At 35.9% G+C, this 21,606-nt stretch overlaps 1 protein-coding gene across 1 annotated transcript; it reads left to right on the plus strand.

Annotated features, from left to right (window-relative positions):
• The first annotated feature begins 14,951 nt into the window (after nt 1–14,951).
• LOC113703760 (probable L-type lectin-domain containing receptor kinase S.5) lies at nt 14,952–18,477 on the plus strand. Its single transcript, XM_027225238.2, has 3 exons — nt 14,952–15,428; nt 16,096–16,809; nt 17,469–18,477. The coding sequence occupies exons 1-3, from the start codon at nt 14,996–14,998 to the stop codon at nt 18,326–18,328; spliced, it is 2,007 nt and encodes a 668-aa protein (XP_027081039.1). The 5' UTR covers nt 14,952–14,995; the 3' UTR covers nt 18,329–18,477.
• Nucleotides 18,478–21,606: the final 3,129 nt, after the last annotated feature.

Raw genomic sequence — 21,606 nt, forward strand, 5'->3', positions numbered from 1 at the left:
TAAATCAGTAGCGGAGGCAGAAAAAATTTTTAGTGGGGGCAAAAGCAATTCTAAAATTTTTACCTACTATTTTTCTAATTTTTTAAGAAAAAAGATATTCACCAACAAGTACAAATGATGCATATATTCCATGAAAAACATAAAAAGACAAACTCAAAATAATTAATGTAATAATAATTTTATTTCAAAAAGCAAAATAAACCATTTACAATTGCTCATGACGAGTTTTCATATTTTGATAACGGTTTACAATCTTTTCATTTTGAACTTCATGAAGTATATTTTTCACAATATAAGTAACTAAACAATCATTCATTCAAGTGTCTTCCATTCTATTTCATAACCGATTCTTCACTATATTCATAATTGAAAAAACCCTTACTACGGTAGCTGTAACAACAGGTAAAATCAAAGGCAACTTTAAGAGCATATAAACCAATAGATATACAAAACTCCAAGGGCACACTTGAAGTTATATCAAATTTTTATAGGTATTATAAAAATTTAAGGGTCCTCCACTGCCCCCAGTGTAAATCCGCCCCTGGATGATATGGTGTGTGCGTTTATAAGGAGAATCAAATGCAAGACTATTATTTCCATGTTTTGTTTTTGTCTATTTGTTTATTGTCATTGTTTTGTGAGGTCTTATTGTACATTTGATCAAGAGTTGCTCCTACTTCCCCAGTTGTCTGGACAGAAAATCAAGAGTTCTTTTTCATCTTTTTATAAGCTCTTACACGTTCTTTTGAGTGATAATACATCTATCGAAGAAATCAATTGACTATAAAATCAACACTTAATAAATTGACCTCTATTAGGATTTATTTCTCGCAAAAGTCAAAATGCAGAATTAGAGCAGAAAATTCTTGGTTACTTTTGAGCAAGAGAACCGCAAAAAGTAGCCAAAACTAGAAGCCTATACAACGAAACAATGCTTTCAAGAGTATGAAGGTAATTAAATGTTGCATATATTGATGTTGACATAATTGAATCAGGATCATCTCCATTAAGGTAAAAAGGAGATTTTCATTAATCTTCTAACAATATGACTTTTAAATCCTTAAATAACATGGCTCATAATGCATTTAGTGTTCAATGTTAGTAATGTAGAAACGGATTAAGATACACCAACAAAATTTGCATCTGATGAGAGTTTTCTTGTACATACTATACTTGTGGTATCTAGAAGGCTTTTGTACCTAGCCAAAGAATATTTTTTGTTTGATGCACATGCTCTGAATAGGAAAGATAGAGTCATATACCAAGACTTAAAAGAAATTATCCCACAAGTGTTGACAAAATAAATAACACTAATCACTTCAGACTATAACATTCATATTTTGTCCTTGGTCACTACCCGTCATTAGCACTCCTCATATTCCTCATGGATTTATCATCCATAGGACCCCTCATATTCCTCCCGTCATTAGCACCCCTCATAGTTTCTGCCTGTGCTTGCTTGAGGTACTATAACATTCATGTTAACAAGTTAAAATATGAGGGGTGCTCATCACAGGAGGAATAAAATACTGCTATTAATTGGCAGTATTAATTTTTGCTCATAAAACAAGCAAAGAGAAAAGGGAAAGATTGTGAGGGCAACCCAAGCACGCACACGTCACTACAGTATTGGTTGGTCAACATATGCATAAAGTACTCAAGCCCCATGCAGTGTTTTTAATCTCGGACCGACAAGTGAATCAGCCAAACTATCGGTTCCCCATTTTTTCGGTTCAACCAGTTCAATCGGCTGGTTCACCGGTTCTTTATTTTTTAATTATTTTAAAATTAAAAATTTTAATAATATGAAATTGTATATTAAGATATCAAAACATCCTGAGAAAGTACCCACCATAAACATAAAAAGTAAATAAATAAACAAGAAATAAAGAAATAAAACAAAACAAAAAAGTGAAACATTGCAAATAATACATGGATGATAAATCTGATGTATGATGCTCATGTAATGTATCTAGATCCAACCTTCACCATGGTTACAATTAATGAGCTGTAGTTCCAATCAAGAGAGAGAGAGAGAGAGGACTTGCATGCTATATTGTACCTAAGAATATATTAGGAACTGGACACATGCTTGGAATTCCGCTCCTTTGTTCTTGGCCACTAATCTTTTTTAACATCTTCTTCAATCTCTTGAGCCATGTAGTTAATGCTAAAGCCAAACAAGAAGAACAACATTTGCTCTCAAGCCAAATTGGACCCTTTGATGTTATTGTTACATGATAAATGACACAACTAATATGCCAAACCAAATCTGCAGTTGAATCCCAAGTCACCCAATTAGTCACGAAAGCCAGAAAACTAGAAAGGAATTTGAACGACTGTACATATTAGATGGTGAAATTAGTAGATGCAAACAACAAGAACAACATTTGGTTTGTATAGATCCATGGAGATTGCAAACAAGATGAAAGAGATTGAGAAACTATGTTCCTATAAAGGTATAGAGTTTGCAAATTTTAAAAGTAGAAAAAGATATTAGTAGTGAGAAAGAAAGAAGAAAAAGTTCATATGAGAATTAGAGAAGGGGGAGAAGGAAAGAGTGAAAAGCGTTTGATGGCTATAGCAAAGTGAAATTAGGGTTATGACTTTATCATCTTTTTTTGTTTACTTTACTTGTTATTAGCCTTATAAAATTTGTATGTTTCCTAACAACAAGAAGACTTGTTGGTGTAGCAGTCACAACTCTTGGCCCTTACACATAAGGTCATAACATTAAACCTCATTATCAACATCTAAGAAGTTTCATTTTTTCACAAGGCTAAATAACCGCTGGGTTACGGTTTGAACGATTTTTTACGGTTCAAGTGGTTTTACTGGTTCATAGCGGTTTTCCATTACCCTTCGGCTTTTGTACAAAATCGAACCAGTGACATGGGTGGTTCGCGTTCAACCGGTCGAACTGGCCGGTCCGGTTCGGTTCTGAAAACATTGCCCCCATATGAGGTGCCACGTTCCCGTTGTGGTCTTTTTCGGCATCTCATTCTTTCTCGTCCACACACACACACTAAATGGACAAAAGTACAAAACTCCTCAGAATATCCGAATCTGAGGCCGGACTTGAAATTGTATTTTACTAATCATGAACATTACTCTTATATACACACTTTAGTAACTATTACTGGAGCAAAATACTAATTTAATGCCTAGTCTATTTTGTGAAAGCCAAAATAGTCTATAAACTTCAAAATAGTCTATAAACTTTCTTATGAGTTGGTTTAGTCCCTCAATTGTTTTTACAAAGTTGAAATGGTTCAACTTTATTATGAGTCACTTTAGTCTCTCAACTATTTTACTTAAATCAAAATAGTCCCTTAACTATATTTATGTGGCTGGTGAGATCCTTATTTGGCTGATCTACCCAGTTTATCAAATTTCACACCGATGATTGAGGGTAAAATAGGAAATCCAATCATTCTCTTGTTAAAACAATAGGGAAACAAGTATTTGTAGAGAAATCAAAAATGAAATTTAGAAATATAAAAAACAAAAATAAAAACAAAAACATTTTTTATGTATAAAAAAAAAAGAATGTCATGCCCTAAAAATAAATTTTCAAATGGACCCAACTCAATCTCTTAAACTGAGGAAGGGAAAATAATACAACACAAGTATGCAAAAAGTTATAAAAAACTATGCTAACATTATGATTATCTTTTTTTTAAGAATTGAAGCTGAAAGAAGCTCAACTTTTTTTATTTCCATATGATTTAATTTCATTGCTAATTCCTTGACAAATATCTATTTTTTATGTTTTAATAAGGATTATGGTTGAATCCCTATTTTACCCTTAGCTGTTAATGTAGAAAATTAACAAATTGAGTGGATGAATGAAATAAGGACCAAACAAGTAAACCCCACCTTTGGATCAGTAACCATCATTCTTAAGGCCCCTGATTATGTTTTCCCTAGCGAAGGCATATGGGGCTGGGGCTTGAACATCGAGGCACCAGAAGATGATAGGACCATTTTCTTAACATTTTCACAAGGATATCCTATCACAGAAGCTAAAGTTGGAGAACTCTTTGCTTCTTAATATGGAGATAACTATGTGGAAAGCGTTAGCATAGAGCCATCACTTGATTCACCTAATCGGTTCTTGTATGCTCGCCTGGTGGTTCGTGACATTAAAACCATTGATTATGTTCTTGGTAAAGGACCAATTGCCAAGTTCAAAATTAATGGTGAACATGTTTGTGCACGAAAATTTGAACGCCGTGACGTACGCGGGGTATACATATAACATTTAGCTCATCTACAATCAACTTTTATATTTATAATTCCTAAATACCCCACACGAGATTTATCGCAAGTATACGAATCGTGAGTGAGTATAGGGTATTAAGAGTCGATCCCACAGGGAAGATTGCAATTACCGGTGTTTTTCAAACTCCTTTATTATCTAGACTGCCATAAATATATAAAAGTAATGAAAATAACACTAGAAAACTCCTACAGATATGGAATTTCTTACTACTCTTGCAAATAAGATTACCGGTTAAGTGAATGCTATTATTTTGGCTAGTTATGGCGTAATTTCCTAATGTATGTAAAACCTATTCTCGTAATGAATCAACTATACTTGTAACTAAACCATACCTACTCTCGTGGTTATGATATTAATTACAAGCTCATTTCTTCTATGAAATTACAAAATAAGTCACTAAAGCCATATAGGTGCACCTCTATTCTCGTAAGTGTACTCCCTAGGCTTATCACTTCTTTGAACTAGTGTTAAATTCCAATTTTCATTGCAAATTTAACACCTTAAGATTATCATAATTAATGGCCAGTTAATCATGATTAGATAACCAAAAGTGATAAATAACTTGCTCAAAATAATATCACCAAGTAACCAAGTAAGCATTACAAACAAAATATAGCAAGTTGAATCATAACTCTAGGCGTCACTGGCCATTTGGTCCAGTGGTCATCACCATTAAAGGTGATGCTGGAGGTCAGGGGTTCAATCCCTGCCTCCCACAAATTTGTCACAATTTGTGGCGGTTTTAATTGATCTTCATCGATGGAGTCTGTACTCACATCGAACCCTCTCCCCTTCCCCTTAGACTAGGCTAGATTAGGTTATAGGACATCTATCGTTGCGATAAAAAAAAAAAAGAATCATAACTCTAGGCATAAACTTTAACTAAACATAATAAAAACACAAAGCCAACTTGTATTATAACTAAACATGAAATCCAATACAAGAGAGAAAGTAGTAGAAAAGATATCACCATTATCACATGAGATCAACCTCTTCATCTTTGCTTATCAATCTTCATCCAAATCTAACTACAAATACAAGATGAATAAACTACACTAATTGCTCTATGCTAATGAACTAAGAAAAACTAGTGAAGACTACATTTTTATAGAGTTTTTCTGGCCTTCCAAAGTTTTTTAAAATGGTTCTCCAAGGCAACTATTTATAGAGAAATTTCTTGCAAGAAACAAGGTGTTAAATCATGTCTTGTGCCCATAAACAAGCTAGAATGAGTTGTAAAGCTTCTTTTGCAGCTGTCTTGGGTTGTTTCCATCGATATTCTTGCAGGAAAAATGGACCAAAAAACTTGTGTGAATAAAACACAATTTTCTGAGCAAGTTGCAGCCGCAATTGAGGAATACGCGACTTGAGAAAACGCGGCTTTATGCCACGTTTTCACTGAGCCACGTTTTCGCTTCTGTGCATTTGACATTATTTCAACTGCAATTTGCTCGATGATGGAGGCCGAACTAACTCTTATGTAAAACATAGAATTTGTAGCGCTTTTAGTTACTTTTCCAATGCCTTAAGCATCATCCCATTTGGAGCTCTCTAAACCGAGATATGACCAAAATACTAAAGATTGGTCAGAGCTCTGTTTTCAACTTTGGACAGCTGAGTTGAATTTCGGTATTTCAACTTTTGGACTATGAAAACGGCTGAATTGGACTTTGATGTCTTCATTCCAAATGTAGATACGTCTCTTAGCTTCAAAATTGTATAAAAATCATCTCAATCCAATATATGTAACCCAAGATATAGCCAAAATGTCAACAGATGCCAAAGCTGACTTTTGTTTGATTCTTTTGTCCTCAAATTGCATTTCTCATTTTACACTTCATATTGTCACTCTAAATCATCATCAATCATCCAAATATCTTCTCAATGGTCTCCATTTGATGATTGAATCATTAAACTTGTAAAATATGAAATTTTTACTATAAAAATCCATAGAAATGTAATTTTCACACTTTAACCACAAAATGCATATTTTTACTAGAATCTTAATTATTTATTAAACTAAATAAAATACATCAAAATTAACCAATAAAACACACTAAAAATATGTGAAATATACTTTTATCACGCCGCGATAAGAAATGATGCTTGATTAATGCCATAATGCTTAATCCTATTGTACTATTATACCCTGCGAGAAATTATCATAATAAAACACAATAGGGAGATGAATTATTATATATAATTGCCCTTAGCAGTATCTCATCTAGTACTTCATTAATCATTCATGACTTTTGCATGTTTATTAATCTTTTGTGAATCAAATTGACTTCTAACGAAATGGGTTTTTCTTTTACGAGTGACATCAATAAAAAATAGGATACATAAGGTGAAAAAATATGGTCTATTTTTTTTGTATAGATTTTTTCTGTGCTACTCGGAGTGTAATTGTCTTCCCTACTTTTCTTCTAGTTAGGCCACTATCAATCGTGCGTAACCCCCAATTCAGCCACAATAAGAAAAAGTTTGGTGAGGTCCGTGCTTAAATGGCTCCGTGCTTAAATGGCTCTATATTCTTCTTTCTCCCCAGTTGTCTGGATAGAAAATCAAGAGTTCCTTTGTCTTTCTGTAAACTCTTACGCATTCTTTTGAGTGATAATACATCTATTGAAGAAATCAATTGACTAGAAAACCAACACTTATTAAATTGACCTCTATCAGGATTTATTCTCACAAAAGTCAAATTGTAGAATCAGAGGAAAACATTCCTGGTTACGTTTGAGTAAGAGAACAATAAAAACTAGACAGAACTAGAAGCCTATACAACAAAACAATGCTTTCAAGAGTATCAAGGTAAACGTTGCATATATTGAAGTCAACATAATTGAATCATAATCATCTCTATTAAGGTAAAAAGGAGATTAACCTTGATTCCAAACTAAATTGAAAAAAAAACTATAACATCTTCAAATTCAACATAGGCTAGCTGTGCAATCTCCATCATTTGTCTTTAGACAACCTATTTGCTTCCAGAGAATTCCCCGTAGGGCTCAAACTTGATTTTGGTCTCTATTGCAAAATCCTTCAATTTTTGAATATTCCCATCAGAGGGCTTCAAAATTATCTTCACTTTCCACTTCAAAGAATCTCTTAGATTCGTCACAGCTACAATATCTTCAGTACTGGAAACAACCACTTTTTGATTTTTAATCAAAATATCCCTAGACTTCTCAACCCTCTTTTGCAAGGCTTCAATCTCTTTTTGACATTGCCTAATCTTTTTTTTCAACAGTTTCTAACTGTTGATCAGCAATAGCAAGAACATGAGCTGCGGTTCAATAATCTCTCAACTGCTTCAGTGACGTTAGAGTCTGGTTGTAAGGAGAAATCGTACTATCGCTGAAGACGATAACAGGAAAAACTTAAGCAATAGAAAGGAGAGAGTATATTAGGATATCGATAGACCACAATTTAATATGCTGGTGGGCCTATTTATTGTGACGTCTGGGTATCTTCGTCCAATTAAGGGGAAGGAGTAGGATCACTGACATGTGTTATCTTGACCATTTGTTTTGTACAATCGAACGATCAATTTGATTGGACTTAAACATCATCCTCAAATCGTTTTTATGTTCAGTAATGACTGGAAATGCCTTTGGCTACTATCCTATAATCTTGAGTTTTCTTGTGGGCTTCTCAACTATATCCTTTTCAATGCAACTATTTGGTAAAAGAGATTAAAATTAGATTGACAGGAGCAATAGATTCAGAAATTAGCACTTCTAATATAAGGCATGATACGATTCTTAGTGCTTGCTTTAGGACTTCTTGGTTGCACTTATGTGTTTTTTTAACTACTATATAACCCTTTGACAATCATCAGGAGCACACTTGATTTGCTATCCTGGGGCAGTCAACACGATTACTGAGCCATTACACTGGGAGTTACTCCAAAGAGCAAGGTGACTATATATTTTGATAGTTGGCTATATATTCCTATATGGTAATAGTTTTGTTTTTGACCATTGAATTCCATTATCCTTAATTGTAAGTCCAATTGGACAACAATACGTTAGGCTCGCTTGGATTATTTTGTTCTTTTTCTTGGCATCTTTACGGCTGTCACGGGCTGCTTAAATTCCTATAAGCCAACACGCTGTGCGGCACTAATGATCATTCAAGACTTGAATTATGAACGGTTTGCTAGTTCAACCTTACGTCTGAGTGCGCGAAAATGTACAGAAGTTAAAATAGTGAACAAAAAAAGAAAACGTTGGAGGCTAAAAAAAACTTGTATTGTACTTATGAACACTTGTACAAGATGGTTACAAATGAGAGGAGATTTGTCCTATTTATAAGTAAGTCAAGGAAGTAATACAAGTTTTTAGAGAATTTGACACAAAGTGTTCCTACATTTAGTTTCTAGATACATCAATACATGTTAACTCTTATGTACAAAACTTTAAACCATTCCACAAGACTCTTGAACAACTTAAAACATTCTGAAAGTTTCTAGGGTTTGTTATATACTTTTAGCAATGTTTGATGTAGCCTTCATTCTTTAGGCAAGCCTCCATGACTTGTGACTTGTTGGGGGATTTGAAGTGTGGGTTTACTGACGGTCCTAATTTTTCTGTTGGGACACTATATATATAGTGCATGATTGATCGGCCAGGGACGGACGGGCATGGTTGCGCGCAGACAAAGTGCGGTCTGTGTCATCCTCCTCGACTTGAACGAGGTATCGCTCCGATACCTTAACTAGTTTCATACGCCCATATGAGTTTCCTAAATTGCCATAACTTTTTGGCCGACCCCCAACTTATCTCCGATTCTAAGAACCCACGCTATCGCACCAAATACTCCTTTCATGGTGTTCAAGTTTTGTGTAGGACGATACGATCGATCATGATTTTCTTAGCAACCTTGCCGTACTCATAACTCATGCCCGTGGGTGCTGTCGTCGACACGTTTCTTGATGGATTATGCCGTTCTTGATAAAATGACTTGACTAAACTGACATGAAAGATCGGATAAAGTTTGAAAAGTGTTTTGAATAACTCCACCTTGTACGCTATGTTTTTCACCTTTTTGAGTATGGTGACTTGCCCTTCATATTGTGGTATTAGACTTTTATGTATACCACGGATACGCCCATGTCGGTAAAATTCAACCAATATTTGGTCCCTCTCCTTGAACTCGCAAAACGTGTATTTGTGATCGGCCCATTTCTTCATCTGTTGCTGGATCTTTTTTAGGTACAACTTGACCGTTTCTGCTCGTTCTTATCAGTTTTTGGCAAATTAATGCAAGGAAAGATCCGCACCCTTATAATCACCAACAATGTCCGTCGAGGTCGTCAATTGAAACCCCAACATGATCTCAAACGGATTCTTACCGGTGCTTTCATTCTTTTGTAAATTGAAACAAAATTGTGCAACGTCAAATAATTTTGCTCAATCTTTTTGATTTACACCCACATAGTATCGAAGATAGGTTTCGAGCACATAGTTCATCCATTTCGTCTGTCCATCTATTTGCGAATGCATCATCGTTAATATATTGAACCCCGAACCAAGTAAACGAAACAGATCTGTCCAAAACCTGCTGGTGAATAGTGAGTCACGGTCACTCATAATCGTTGTTGATAAACTCCAATATTTGACGATATGGCTTATAAAGAGTTTAACCGTCACTTCTGTCATGCACTCCTTCGGGGTCAGAATAAACGTTGCATACTTGAACAGTCAGTCCACAACGATAAATACGCTCATGCATTTATCTGATTTTGGTAACCTTACGATAAAATTCATAAAGACATTCTCCCAAACACGTCTCAAAATTTCTAACGGTTGCAAAAGTCCAGCAAACGGTTCTTTCTATACCTTATCTTATTGGCATATAAGACAAATTCGAATATACTCATCAATGCACATGCCTTAAATTCGACCAATAATACCGCTCACGCATGAGGGTCAACATGCACTGTGTGTTGAAATGGCCAGCGTACCGACTATCATGACATTTCTTAAGAATGTTCCTCCTCAGATGTTCTCAATTGGCACGTAGATACGTTGACCTTTGGCATAGAGAACCCCGTCCTCAATCAAAAATCGTTTCATTTTTTCTTCACTGGCTAGCTCCATAAGCACTTGAACTCATTCGTCATGTTAGCACTTCTTTGATACGTTCCAGGAGCAGCCTCTCGCTCGTATAAATGGGTGCGATGATCTTCTTATAACTACTAGTGTCGGTCACGACGTTCATCTTGTCCGAACTATATTCGAGTTTATACTTGAATTCTGTCAAATAATTCAATTATCATGCCTGCTTAATTAAGAGTTTTTTTTGGGACTGATGGTAACTCACTATCTTATTATCCATTTTGATTTTAAATAGTGTGGCTATTTTAAGTAATGCTCCTAAACCCTTAACCAATACACGACCGTTAACATTTTTCTTTTCGTGGGTATGTCACCATTTTTCAATATCACTAAATTTATAACTCTCATAAGCAATAGGATGTCATTTTGCATCAAGACATCTCCAACGGTTAGATCAGATGTGTCGGTGTATATTTTGAACAACTTGACGAAATTAGGCAGCACCAACACCGGCTGTTTTGTCACTGCATCCTTTAAGACCTCAAATGTTGCCTGACATTCTGACGTCCAACTGCACGTCTTACCTTTGCCCAGCAGATCGATTAATGGGGCAGCAATAGTCAAGTGCTCCGCAATGAATCGTCGATAGTAATTAACCAATCCAAGAAATGACCACAATTTTGTGGATGATACTGGTGTCTTTTACTCCACGATTACTTTAGTTTTCTGAAGGTCCATACGGATTCTTCCATCCCCTACAATATGGTCCAAGAAGAAGATTTCAAATAGATCAAATTCGCATTTCTTCTTCCTTACATACAACCTGTTGACTCTCAAAACAGTAAACACTTGTTTCAAATACTCAACATACTCCTCCATACTGTTGCTATAAATGATGATGTCATCACGATAAACCATGACGAATTTATCCAAGAATTGTTTCAACACTTCTTGCATAAGCGTGCAAAATGTGGTGGTGCGTTGGTTAAGCCGAACGGTATCACGTTGAATTCGTACGACCTATACCTCGTGGCGCTGGTCGTTTTGAACTTGTTCTCCGCTTTTATCCTCACTTGGTAGTATTCCTTTCGTTGGTTAAGTTTAGACAGAATTTTTATCGATTGAAGATAATCGAACAAGTCCACGATAAGAGGCATGGGATACTTGTTCTTCACCATTATCTTTTTTAGTATCCGATAATCATTACACATACGCAAGATACCATTTTTCTTGCGTTGAAAGAGAACAGGTGCACCAAAGAGACTCTTGGAGGGAGTTATGAATTTAGACTCCAAAAACTCTGCAAACTATTTCTTTAACTCTTTCAACTCTTCAGATGACATACGGTACGGCGGTCGGGAGGCTGGTTTCACACTCCCCACTAGCTCTATTGCATGATCCATGACATGCCTTAGAGAAAGCTCTTTCGGTAGGTCTTTAAGCAGTATGTCTTTAAACTCTGTTAGGATCTTCTCAATTTCATACGAAATTGGCACTATGTTTTTAGACTAGTACGTCGGCGGGTCTTCTTCACTAAAGATGGTCACAAACGTCGACTCACCCTTCCACAATCCCTTCTCAAGTTAACGGAAACTCAACTCCATCTGACGACATACATTCAGCATGCATAGTTGATTCCCTTGCATAATAATATGGTGTCTTCATATGACACCACAATCGGTCTCAAGTAATCAATGAAGCGCATGCTAAAGAACATCTCATAGTCTTCAATCGGAACGACAGAGAAGTTGGCCATACCCATCTGTTGGCCCAAACTCATGAATACTCCCTTGGCCTCTCTCACAAATTGCGTCCATTCATCGTCTACGCCCTTAAAACGCCTCAACACCGGTACTTACGTGAACCTTATCCTACATGCGATATTTTGGCTCATGTAATTAACATCTGCTTTCGAGCCCAATAAAGCCATGACTTGGTGCCCGTTAATATTAGTGTCTACGTACATACGATCCCTGTCGATTCTAACTTGCACGATGTCTAGGTGTCGAGTGCATGCAACCTTCCGTCCTTCCGTCGGGTCAGCCTCTTGTGCAATTGCTGTGAGACTGTCATGCCTCGGGCAATCACGAGTATAATGCTTCTTGCTCTTGTAAATGTAGTAACCTTTAAAATTTTTCTCCAATTTGCGGTCGTTAGGATTCTTTCCCTTTTGCTACTTGTTCTTGTCAGTCTCTCTCGATTGCTGGGTTTATTTCGACTTATCTATCCCACTCTTTCCGTTGCCCAATTTCTTGCCTTTATCCCTTATCGGTTCCTTCTATTGAAACTCGATAAGCCTTTGACCAGCCTTCATTGCTTGCGAAATATTTTGAGAATCCTTGTCTTTCTCTCGTTACTTGGCCCACGGTCAAAAGCCGTTAAGAAACGTAAATAATGCGTCCTCGGGTGCCATGTTGGGAATCTCTACCAACAAGTTGGAGAACTCATTAATATACTCTTTCATATGTCCGTCTTTGTGTTGAAGATGACGGAACTTGACCCGTGCCTCATATTCGGTATTGGCTGGCTCAAATTTGGTCTTTATCTCAGCCTTGAACGCATTTCATGTGGTGATGGTGTCTTCATCATGACGTCCATCGTCACCCTTCCGTCTCTACCATATCAACGCAGAATCTTTACGATATAGCAGACCTATCCTCAAATAAGCATCGTCTCCACTATACCAAGGGCATCGAAATACCGTTCGAGCCCATAGAGAAAGTTCTCAATCTCCCTTACTTTCCTCGCTCCTCCGTAGGCTTCCGGCCCGGAACCTCTACTCTTGGTGCGATCACAGTTGCATCTGCTGTCCCTTTTGTCCACAGCGCATCAACCTCAACTTTCAACTTTGCAAGCTCTTCATAAATTATCCCTAAACATGACGGATGAAAATTTTCCAGCAATTACATAACAACTCCTTTTTTTATATAAATACTAGGGACTTCTCCCATGCAATGCGCAAGCGCCATGAAAGCCGTATTTGGAATTCTTGTTGATTCATTTAGTAATCTATAATTTTGTACTAATTTGGTACAAAAGTATGATTTGTAACATAATTTAACTAAATTATATATTTTTTGTATCATGTACTTTATTAGCTATCAAGAGTTTTTTTTTATTTTTTTGTTTATATTCAGTGTTTAGCTTATGATTTGGCAATTCCAGTCTGCAGTTGGTAAATTTTAAGGTGAAAATCAGAAACTATTGTTTAAAGATTGTGAAAAGGTTGTAGAATGCTCTATAAAACTTGTACAATATGTATATAATATATGCGCTGTAAAATTTGTATAATAACATATGTACAATAATTTCTTTGGAAACCTAAACTTGGATGTATTTCAGCCCTTTACCAACATGAGCTAGAAAATGTTTCCTCCATCACAAGTCATCAGTGGAAGCTCGTCAGTTCTTCCTTGTAGATAAGATAGTCTAATTCTAGATCTACATATACAAGAGCAGCCACACCTTATCAACACTTTTTTTAGTATAGTAACAAAGCGGTCACTGAAACAGGCAGGATTATTCATTCATGTATAGATTGAGGAGCTTGGTCATGACTAATCTACAATCCACTGTATAGGTGCATAACTTAGTCATGGTATGTTGAAACATTGTAATGGACTAATAATAGTGACAGTACCTATCATAGAACACCAATAACTGTGGAAGTTCGGTTGAAGAATATACTCAATTCTCCAATTTAGCTCGACTCTAGAACCTGTGTTGAAGGAAACTTATTAAAAAAGTCTCCCCCATATCAAATCAAAGGAAGACAGTCCAGTAGCAGTCCTACATCCGAGCTATGAACTCAATTTATTCTTGTATCCTTTTTATTGTTATAGATATTCATTTAATCCTGAAAGCAACAAAGTCATCCGGTCATCTCATAGTTGATCTATAAAAGTCCAATGCAGAAAACAGGAAATTGAAGGCTTCTGTTTGCATCTGATTGACCATTCCATGATTCAAATATTGGTGATAATAACAACTCAAAAGGAGATAGATACAGTCTTAAGCACCATACAATCATACAATCTGAGCTAGGAATAAGAATGGACATGTTAATACGCTATTGCTTAATCCGGGGAAAAACTGGCTTGATAAGCTTAAGCATTAGACTTGAATTCTACTCATGATTAATGTAGCTCGTTCCAGTTTGATTCAAGCTCAAGTGTCAAAAATTTCGATTGTGCAATTCAAATTAAAACATAATTTTTGATCACCTTGAACAACTCAAATAAATCTTAAGCTTTAGAGACAGAGCAACAGCACACCTAAAGATGTTGAAACCAACAAGAAAGCAGACAACCAAAGCTGGAAATTTCCGATTCTTATACTGTATATATGACCATCTATGCTTGTCTTATGTTAATACAAGTCAAAATAAAAACAAGACGTGGAATCCCACGTTATTCTCATAACTCAGTTGATATTCAACGGGCCTAGATTATCTAATTAGAGCAAAAACAAATACAAGAATTTATAGTAAAAACAAACATTGTATCAAAATTTGTCTTCACTAACACTCGCCTATTTGAATAGTAGTAAAACTTTGTAAACATCTACCATAAACATTCACCGTAGGATTAGAAAGCCAGGTAACATACCATTATCTATGCATTAATAAAAAGGCCAGGCTTCGTCAGTTATGTCGAAGTTTCAATCCTTGACAAGCATGTTAAAGCTACTAATTCTGGGAATAATCTTGCATCATCAACAATCTTTCTTCCTTGTACAATCGTTTAATTTCTCTTTCCAGTCGTTTGTTCCGGGAATCTGTGACGACAGCGAGAGCAGATTAATCTGCTTGGGATCAGTAACTGCAACAAATGGGACATTGAACCTCACCCCCGATGAGTCACAGCAGAATCCGCAACAGAAGAACCAGATTGCACGAGTCCTGTTTAGATATCCTGTAACTGCATGGCCGGCCTCATTTTCCACCACCTTCGTTTTAAGAATCCTCACAAATTTAACCATTTCTGGTGATGGGATTGCATTTGTTATCGCACAGGATGATAAGCCTTCACCGCCTGAGAGCTTTGGTTCGTATATTGGAATTCTTGATCCTTCCACCGAAGGTAAACTCATGAATATCACTCATCCGTGCTCCAAACTGTTTTTTTTTTCTGGGGATTGTACAAAGTACATCGCCGGTTTTGTTCTGTAGGTCTTCATTGTTTTGTCTATATTTCTATGTTCTGGATATAAACCTCCAGCAGCCATGTTACTTTTCACATGAGTTTCCTGGCAAATATTGATGCATGATATGTCTCTCGTGTCTGTTTTTATCGAATATTTACTTGTCCAACCGTTCGCAAACAATGATAAAATTCAATTGTACCAATAGAAAATAGTATTACCTGTATAAAGAGAGAGATATATAGATTTACTTCTTCTCTTAAAATTAATGATTGAGTTTGTCCAAAATGTACTTATTTAGCACTTTTTCTTGAAGAAAAACTGAATTTTGGGATGCTGAAGTAATGTTTTTTTTAGTTTTCTTGCCGGTTTTTACTTCAAAATTTTTTATTATCTTTGTTTCCATGGGAGTGAATAAAGATTGAAGTAGTTTCTGATCGATATAGATTGCTTTAAGTTTGATGACAGATGGAGTATTCCACACATGCATGCCTAGGTTTTTCTCCGTGGTTTAAGATCATTGTTACTCGGTGCATTCCAGAAGTCATATCCTAGACAAAATTAATCACCTAATGAATGATGATTTCTTGATTACCAAATATACAGGTGGAATTCTTCGTCAACTGGCGGTCGAGCTAGACACATACAAGAACGAACACGAACCCGACAATAACCATGTAGCAATTGTGACAACCAGCGTTCAATATCCTATAGCCAGTAAAAGTTTAAACAGTACTGGTGTTTATCTAAGGAGTGGAAAAGATATTACAGTGGAAATCGATTATGATGGATGGGAAAAAGATCTCCAAGTTTCTGTTGCATATTCGGGCAATCCTTTAGTAAATGTTCTGAGCCAAAATATAGTACTGGAAGACACAGTTCCACAATCAACTTATGTTGGCTTTACAGCTTCAACGGCTTATTTCTTCGAAACTCATCAGATTTTGAGTTGGAACTTCACGTATTATAACTTGTCAAGGAAATCGTTGAAGCATGGTGTTAACAGAAACAAACCCAGGATAGCATTGTCGATTGTTGTTCCGACTTTGGTAGTCTCTACGTTGGTTTTCTTGTATATAGCTCGTAAGAGGAGAAACGAGAGGCATCAGAGCAAGAAAAGTGACATGGAAATGCTGGCAAGAAATGCAGCCAATGCTCCGAGATTGTTTACCTACAAGCAGCTCTCTAAGGCTACTCGTCATTTCAACAAAGAGAATTTGCTCGGTGCTGGTGGCTTTGGATGTGTTTACAAAGGGATTTTATTATCTGATCCTCCTGCGATCATTGCTGTCAAGAAAATTAATGCAACATCAGGACAAGGTTCTTTTGTTTACTTCTCTTGCATTTTTGAAGAACTTGATTTTTCATTTTTTATTTTGTAGAGTATATGAACGTTAGAGAAAGGAATTATGGAAAGGACAGTCGTCCCCAAGATTCAAAACATTCAAAATTTTATCTGTGAAGTCAATTCTTTTGTTGCTTTTTTTTTTTGGCTTAAAAATAAGTCCCTTTTCAAACACATGATTGATTTTCCAAAGTTCTCAAAACATCTCCATTGGAGAATTTCATAATTCAGTACAAAATCTTTACACTTGCATGCCAAGATAGAACTTCAAATACAACAAGAATTTCAATTTTCACTTTTTCTATTGAAAATTAAAAAAAAAAAGTCCCTTTTGAAAGTAAATCTTGTTTCTGTAATGTTTTCAGAAAATTTTACATTGATGCATACAAGTCACTACAAAGTCTGCCCATGAAACTGATTAATTACAAGTCCTGCATAGTTCCTGCCTGTGCTTGCTTGGATATAGTATATAGTACTCCATATTTTTATGTATGATAGATAAGTTCATGTGCAGCAAAACTAGCTAGAACTGAAATTATTTGGATGAATTGACACATTTGTTCATTCTAATGCAAACTTTTGACCAGCTTCAGATGGGTATAATATTGAACGTCTTTCCATTTATTGGTTCCAGGTGAAAGGGAATACTTGGCAGAGATATGTACAATTGGGCGCCTAAGGCACAAAAATCTAGTCCAACTCCAAGGTTGGTGTCATGACAAAGAGCAGCTCTTCCTAGTCTACGAATATATGCCCAATGGTAGCCTCGACCGCTACATTGGAAAGGTCTCTCTTGACTGGAAAACTAGGTACAGAATCCTGTCAGGATTGGCATCTGCATTGCTTTACCTGCACGAAGAATGTGGCAATCCTGTTGTTCATCGCGATGTGAAGCCTAACAATGTGATGCTGGATTCAGAATTCAACGCTCATCTAGGTGATTTTGGCCTCGCGAGACTACTTCAGAATGATAATTTCGTGAACACTATGGTTGCAGGAACTCCAGGATACTTGGCTCCAGAAGTCAGCTACACTGGAAGAGCTACACTAGAGTCTGATGTCTACAGCTTTGGCATGGTGGTTCTTGAAGTTGTTTGTGGACGACGATCAAGAGGTATGATGGAAGAAAACAGTCTTGTGGATCACGTCTGGACTACACACGAAAAGAACGAATTATTCATGTGTGTGGATCCAACTCTTGAAGGCAAATTCGACGGGGAAGAAGTAAGGAGGACTATACTAGTTGGACTGGCATGTTTGCATCCAGACAGATTGCATAGGCCTAGAATGAGGAAAGTGGTTCAAATCTTCATGAACCCTGATGAGCCATTGATGAAAATCGCAGATTCTAGGCCTACTGCTGTAAGTTTGCCATTGCATTCTTCTCATTCGGATTCAACTGCAAGTGAATTTAGCTCCAACAAAGCTCCTGCCGGAGGAAGAGGTTCCATGGACTCCCTTCCGGATGAGATCACAGTTGTATTTGATGATTGATGATAAGGTGTGCGTTTATAAGTAGAATCAATTGCAAGACTATTATTTCTTTTGTTTCTGTCTGTTAGTTTATTGTCATTGTTTTGTGAGGTCTTATTGTACATTTGATCAAGAGTTGCCTCTTCTTCTTCTTCTTTTTCCCCACTTGTCTGGACAGAAAATCAGGAGTTCTTTTTCGTCTCGTATAAACTCTAACAGGTTCTTTTGAGTGATAATACATGTATTGAAGAAATCAATTGACTAGAAAATCAACACTTATTAAATTGACCTCTATCAGGATTTATTTCTCGCAAAAGTCAAATTACAGAAGCAGAGCAGAAAATTCTCGGTTACTTTTGAGCAACAGAACAGTAAAAAATAGCCAGAACTTGAAGCCTATACAACAAAACAATGCTCTCAAGATTATGAAGGTAAACGTTGCATATATTCATGTGTGAAGGCTTGAAGCCGCACCTATTTAAGTGGCTGTAGGCTGTAGCATGCACTACCTTGCCGGGAAAAGGAGCTCACTGTCAATTCCCAGCACCAAAGGCCCATTTTGCAGCAAAATGATGGTCCACAGAGGCTGCAATTCTTGGAAGGACTAGCACTTGCATTGCATGTTCAATATTAGCTTCCAAATTTTTTTTTCTCTCTTCAGAATCTGCTTGGATTAATGGTCCCGACTTCATATAGTAGAGTGTGCGAATCTTGAAAACTTTGGCTCCGCTTGAATGCAGCGTTTTTTTCAGTATTAATGGAGCCCAAGAAGAATTAAATTAATCTTATGTCTTCCATCTTAATTCTTACTTAAATACAGGAAAATTCTCCCTTTTTTTTTTTGGTGGGATAGTGGTTGGAAAAGAGGGCAAGTGATTATGTGAACCATGAAGCCAAGTGGACACAGTAAATCCAAGGCCCTGATCCAATTCAGCCATTTAACTTTTAAAACTACCATTTAACTCCTGAATTGTAATTGTCTTACTAATATAATTTATCTTGCTATTTTTTTAACACGTGCTCTGCTCTAAAGGCACTCGTTAACACACCTAATATTTATCTGACCTATCATATACATACACACATGCTAATAATTTTTATTTTTATTTTTTACATTTATATACTATTTAACCTTATCTACGTTCCCTTGTATATTATTTACTTTCTCTAATTAATTTTATATTTTTAAAATATAACACCCGAAATATATACCGTTTATCTTGTGACTTGAAGTATCAAACAGACAATGCATACACATATGATGAGTGCAGGGGATACACCAAATTATTTCATTTTTCTCGAGGTGAATAAAGTACAAAATGAGGAAATTGCGCCCAACCCGTAACATACGTTACTTACCGCAATTGATCTCCATTTCCCAAGATGTTAAAATATGAAAGGAGGTATAAAATACTACTATTGACAGCTAGTATAAGATTGGCAGTGGTATATAAATTTTTGCTCGTAAAACAAGCAAAGAGAATGGGGAAAAATTGTGAGCGCATCCCAAGGGTCAACGTTCGCACGACAAAGTACCCCAAGCCCCAGGTGAGGTGCCGCGTTCCCATTGGTTGGTCTTTCTTCTTCTGCATCTCATTCTTTCACGTCCACACACACACACACCTAAATGGACAAAAAGTGCAAAGCTCCTCATCAGAATATCCGAATCTAAGGCCGAAATTGAAATTGTATATTTTTTCCTCATCGTGAACATTACCCTTATACATATACAAACACTTTAGTAATCGTTACTAGAGCAAAATGCTAATTTAATGCCTAAACAATTTTGCAAAAAGCTAAAATAGTCTATAAGCTTTCTTATGAGTTAGTTTAGTTCCTCAATTACTTTTACAAAGCCGAAATGGTTCTTAAACTTTATTACGAGTCACTTCAGTCTCTTAACTATTTTGCTTAAATCAAAATAGTCTGTTAAATTATTTACGTGGCTAGTTTGATCTTTATTTCATTAATCTACCTAGGTTATCGTATTTCGCACCGACGATCAGGGGTAAAATAGGAAATCCAATTATTGCTCCTTGTTAAAACAATAGGAAAATAGGTATTTGTAGGGAAATCGATAATGAAATTTAGAAATATAAAGAACAAAAGCAAAAACATCATTTTATGTAGAGCCAAAAAAAAAAAGAGGTCATGCCATAAAAATAAAATTTCAAATGGACCCAACTCATTCTCTTAAACCGAGGAAGGGAAACTAATACAACAACATGAGTATGCAAAGAGTTAGAAGAAATGTGCTAACATTATGATTATCCTTTTAAGAATTGAAGCTGAAAGGAGCTCAACTTTCTTTTTTTATTTCCATATGATTTAATTTCATTGCCAAATATCTGTTTTTTTATGTTTTAATAAGGATTATGGTTGAATTCCTATTTTGTTGTTAGTGTAGAAAATTAGCAAATTGGGTGGATGAATCAAATAAGGACCAAACTAGTAATGTAAATATAGTTGAGGGACTCTTTCGATTTAAGTAAAAAAAAAAAAATTTGAGAGGCTAAATTGGCTCATAATAAAGTGTAAACACTTTTTCAGCTTTGTTAAACTAGTCTAAAGGACTAAACTAACTCATAATAAATTTTGGAGACTAAATAATAGCTTATGGTTTTAATTGGTGCTTTTCTCTTATTACTATTTAAATTAATATTTCCTACACTCACAATATACATATATATATATACATACATACTAATGGACATGAATACATATAAAATTTGAATTTTGAATATAAGATTCTAACTCAAGTGCTTCCAATGCAAAAGGCTTACTATTCAAAAAAAATATATCCTTACAATTGAGTCACAATGCGTAGACATAATTTTAGTGCTTAGGTTTGTTTAATCACTTGCAACGTTCGATCTACATTTGTTGTGATTGCATGTAGAGAGAGAAGCACGTCTTTCAACCAACGCTAAAATTAACATACTATAATGTTGAATCCCACACAATTTGACGAGGCCCACCCCCCTCCCCCCCCCCCCCCCCCCCCCAACAAAACAACTACCCTGAATTGACAATTCTTTTATTTTATTGTTTTCTGTTTGTCAATTATATGCACTCACACACACACACATATTAATCAATTTCGATCTTCAAAAGTTGAACATGCTAGGAAGTATTGAAGAGCAAAAAATAATTCAGATGCTCCTGTGTAATTATGTCTACAAAAATTAATGAGAAGCCCACCAAGCATTTGAAATTATAGAGGATTCGAACCCTATAATTCATAAATTAAACGCTCTATTAGATACATCCACTTTTCTCTTAAAGCTTCCCTCAAATGA

This window comes from Coffea arabica, chromosome 8e (assembly GCF_036785885.1).
Source record: "Coffea arabica cultivar ET-39 chromosome 8e, Coffea Arabica ET-39 HiFi, whole genome shotgun sequence".
In the NCBI taxonomy this organism is placed as follows: domain Eukaryota; kingdom Viridiplantae; phylum Streptophyta; class Magnoliopsida; order Gentianales; family Rubiaceae; genus Coffea; species Coffea arabica.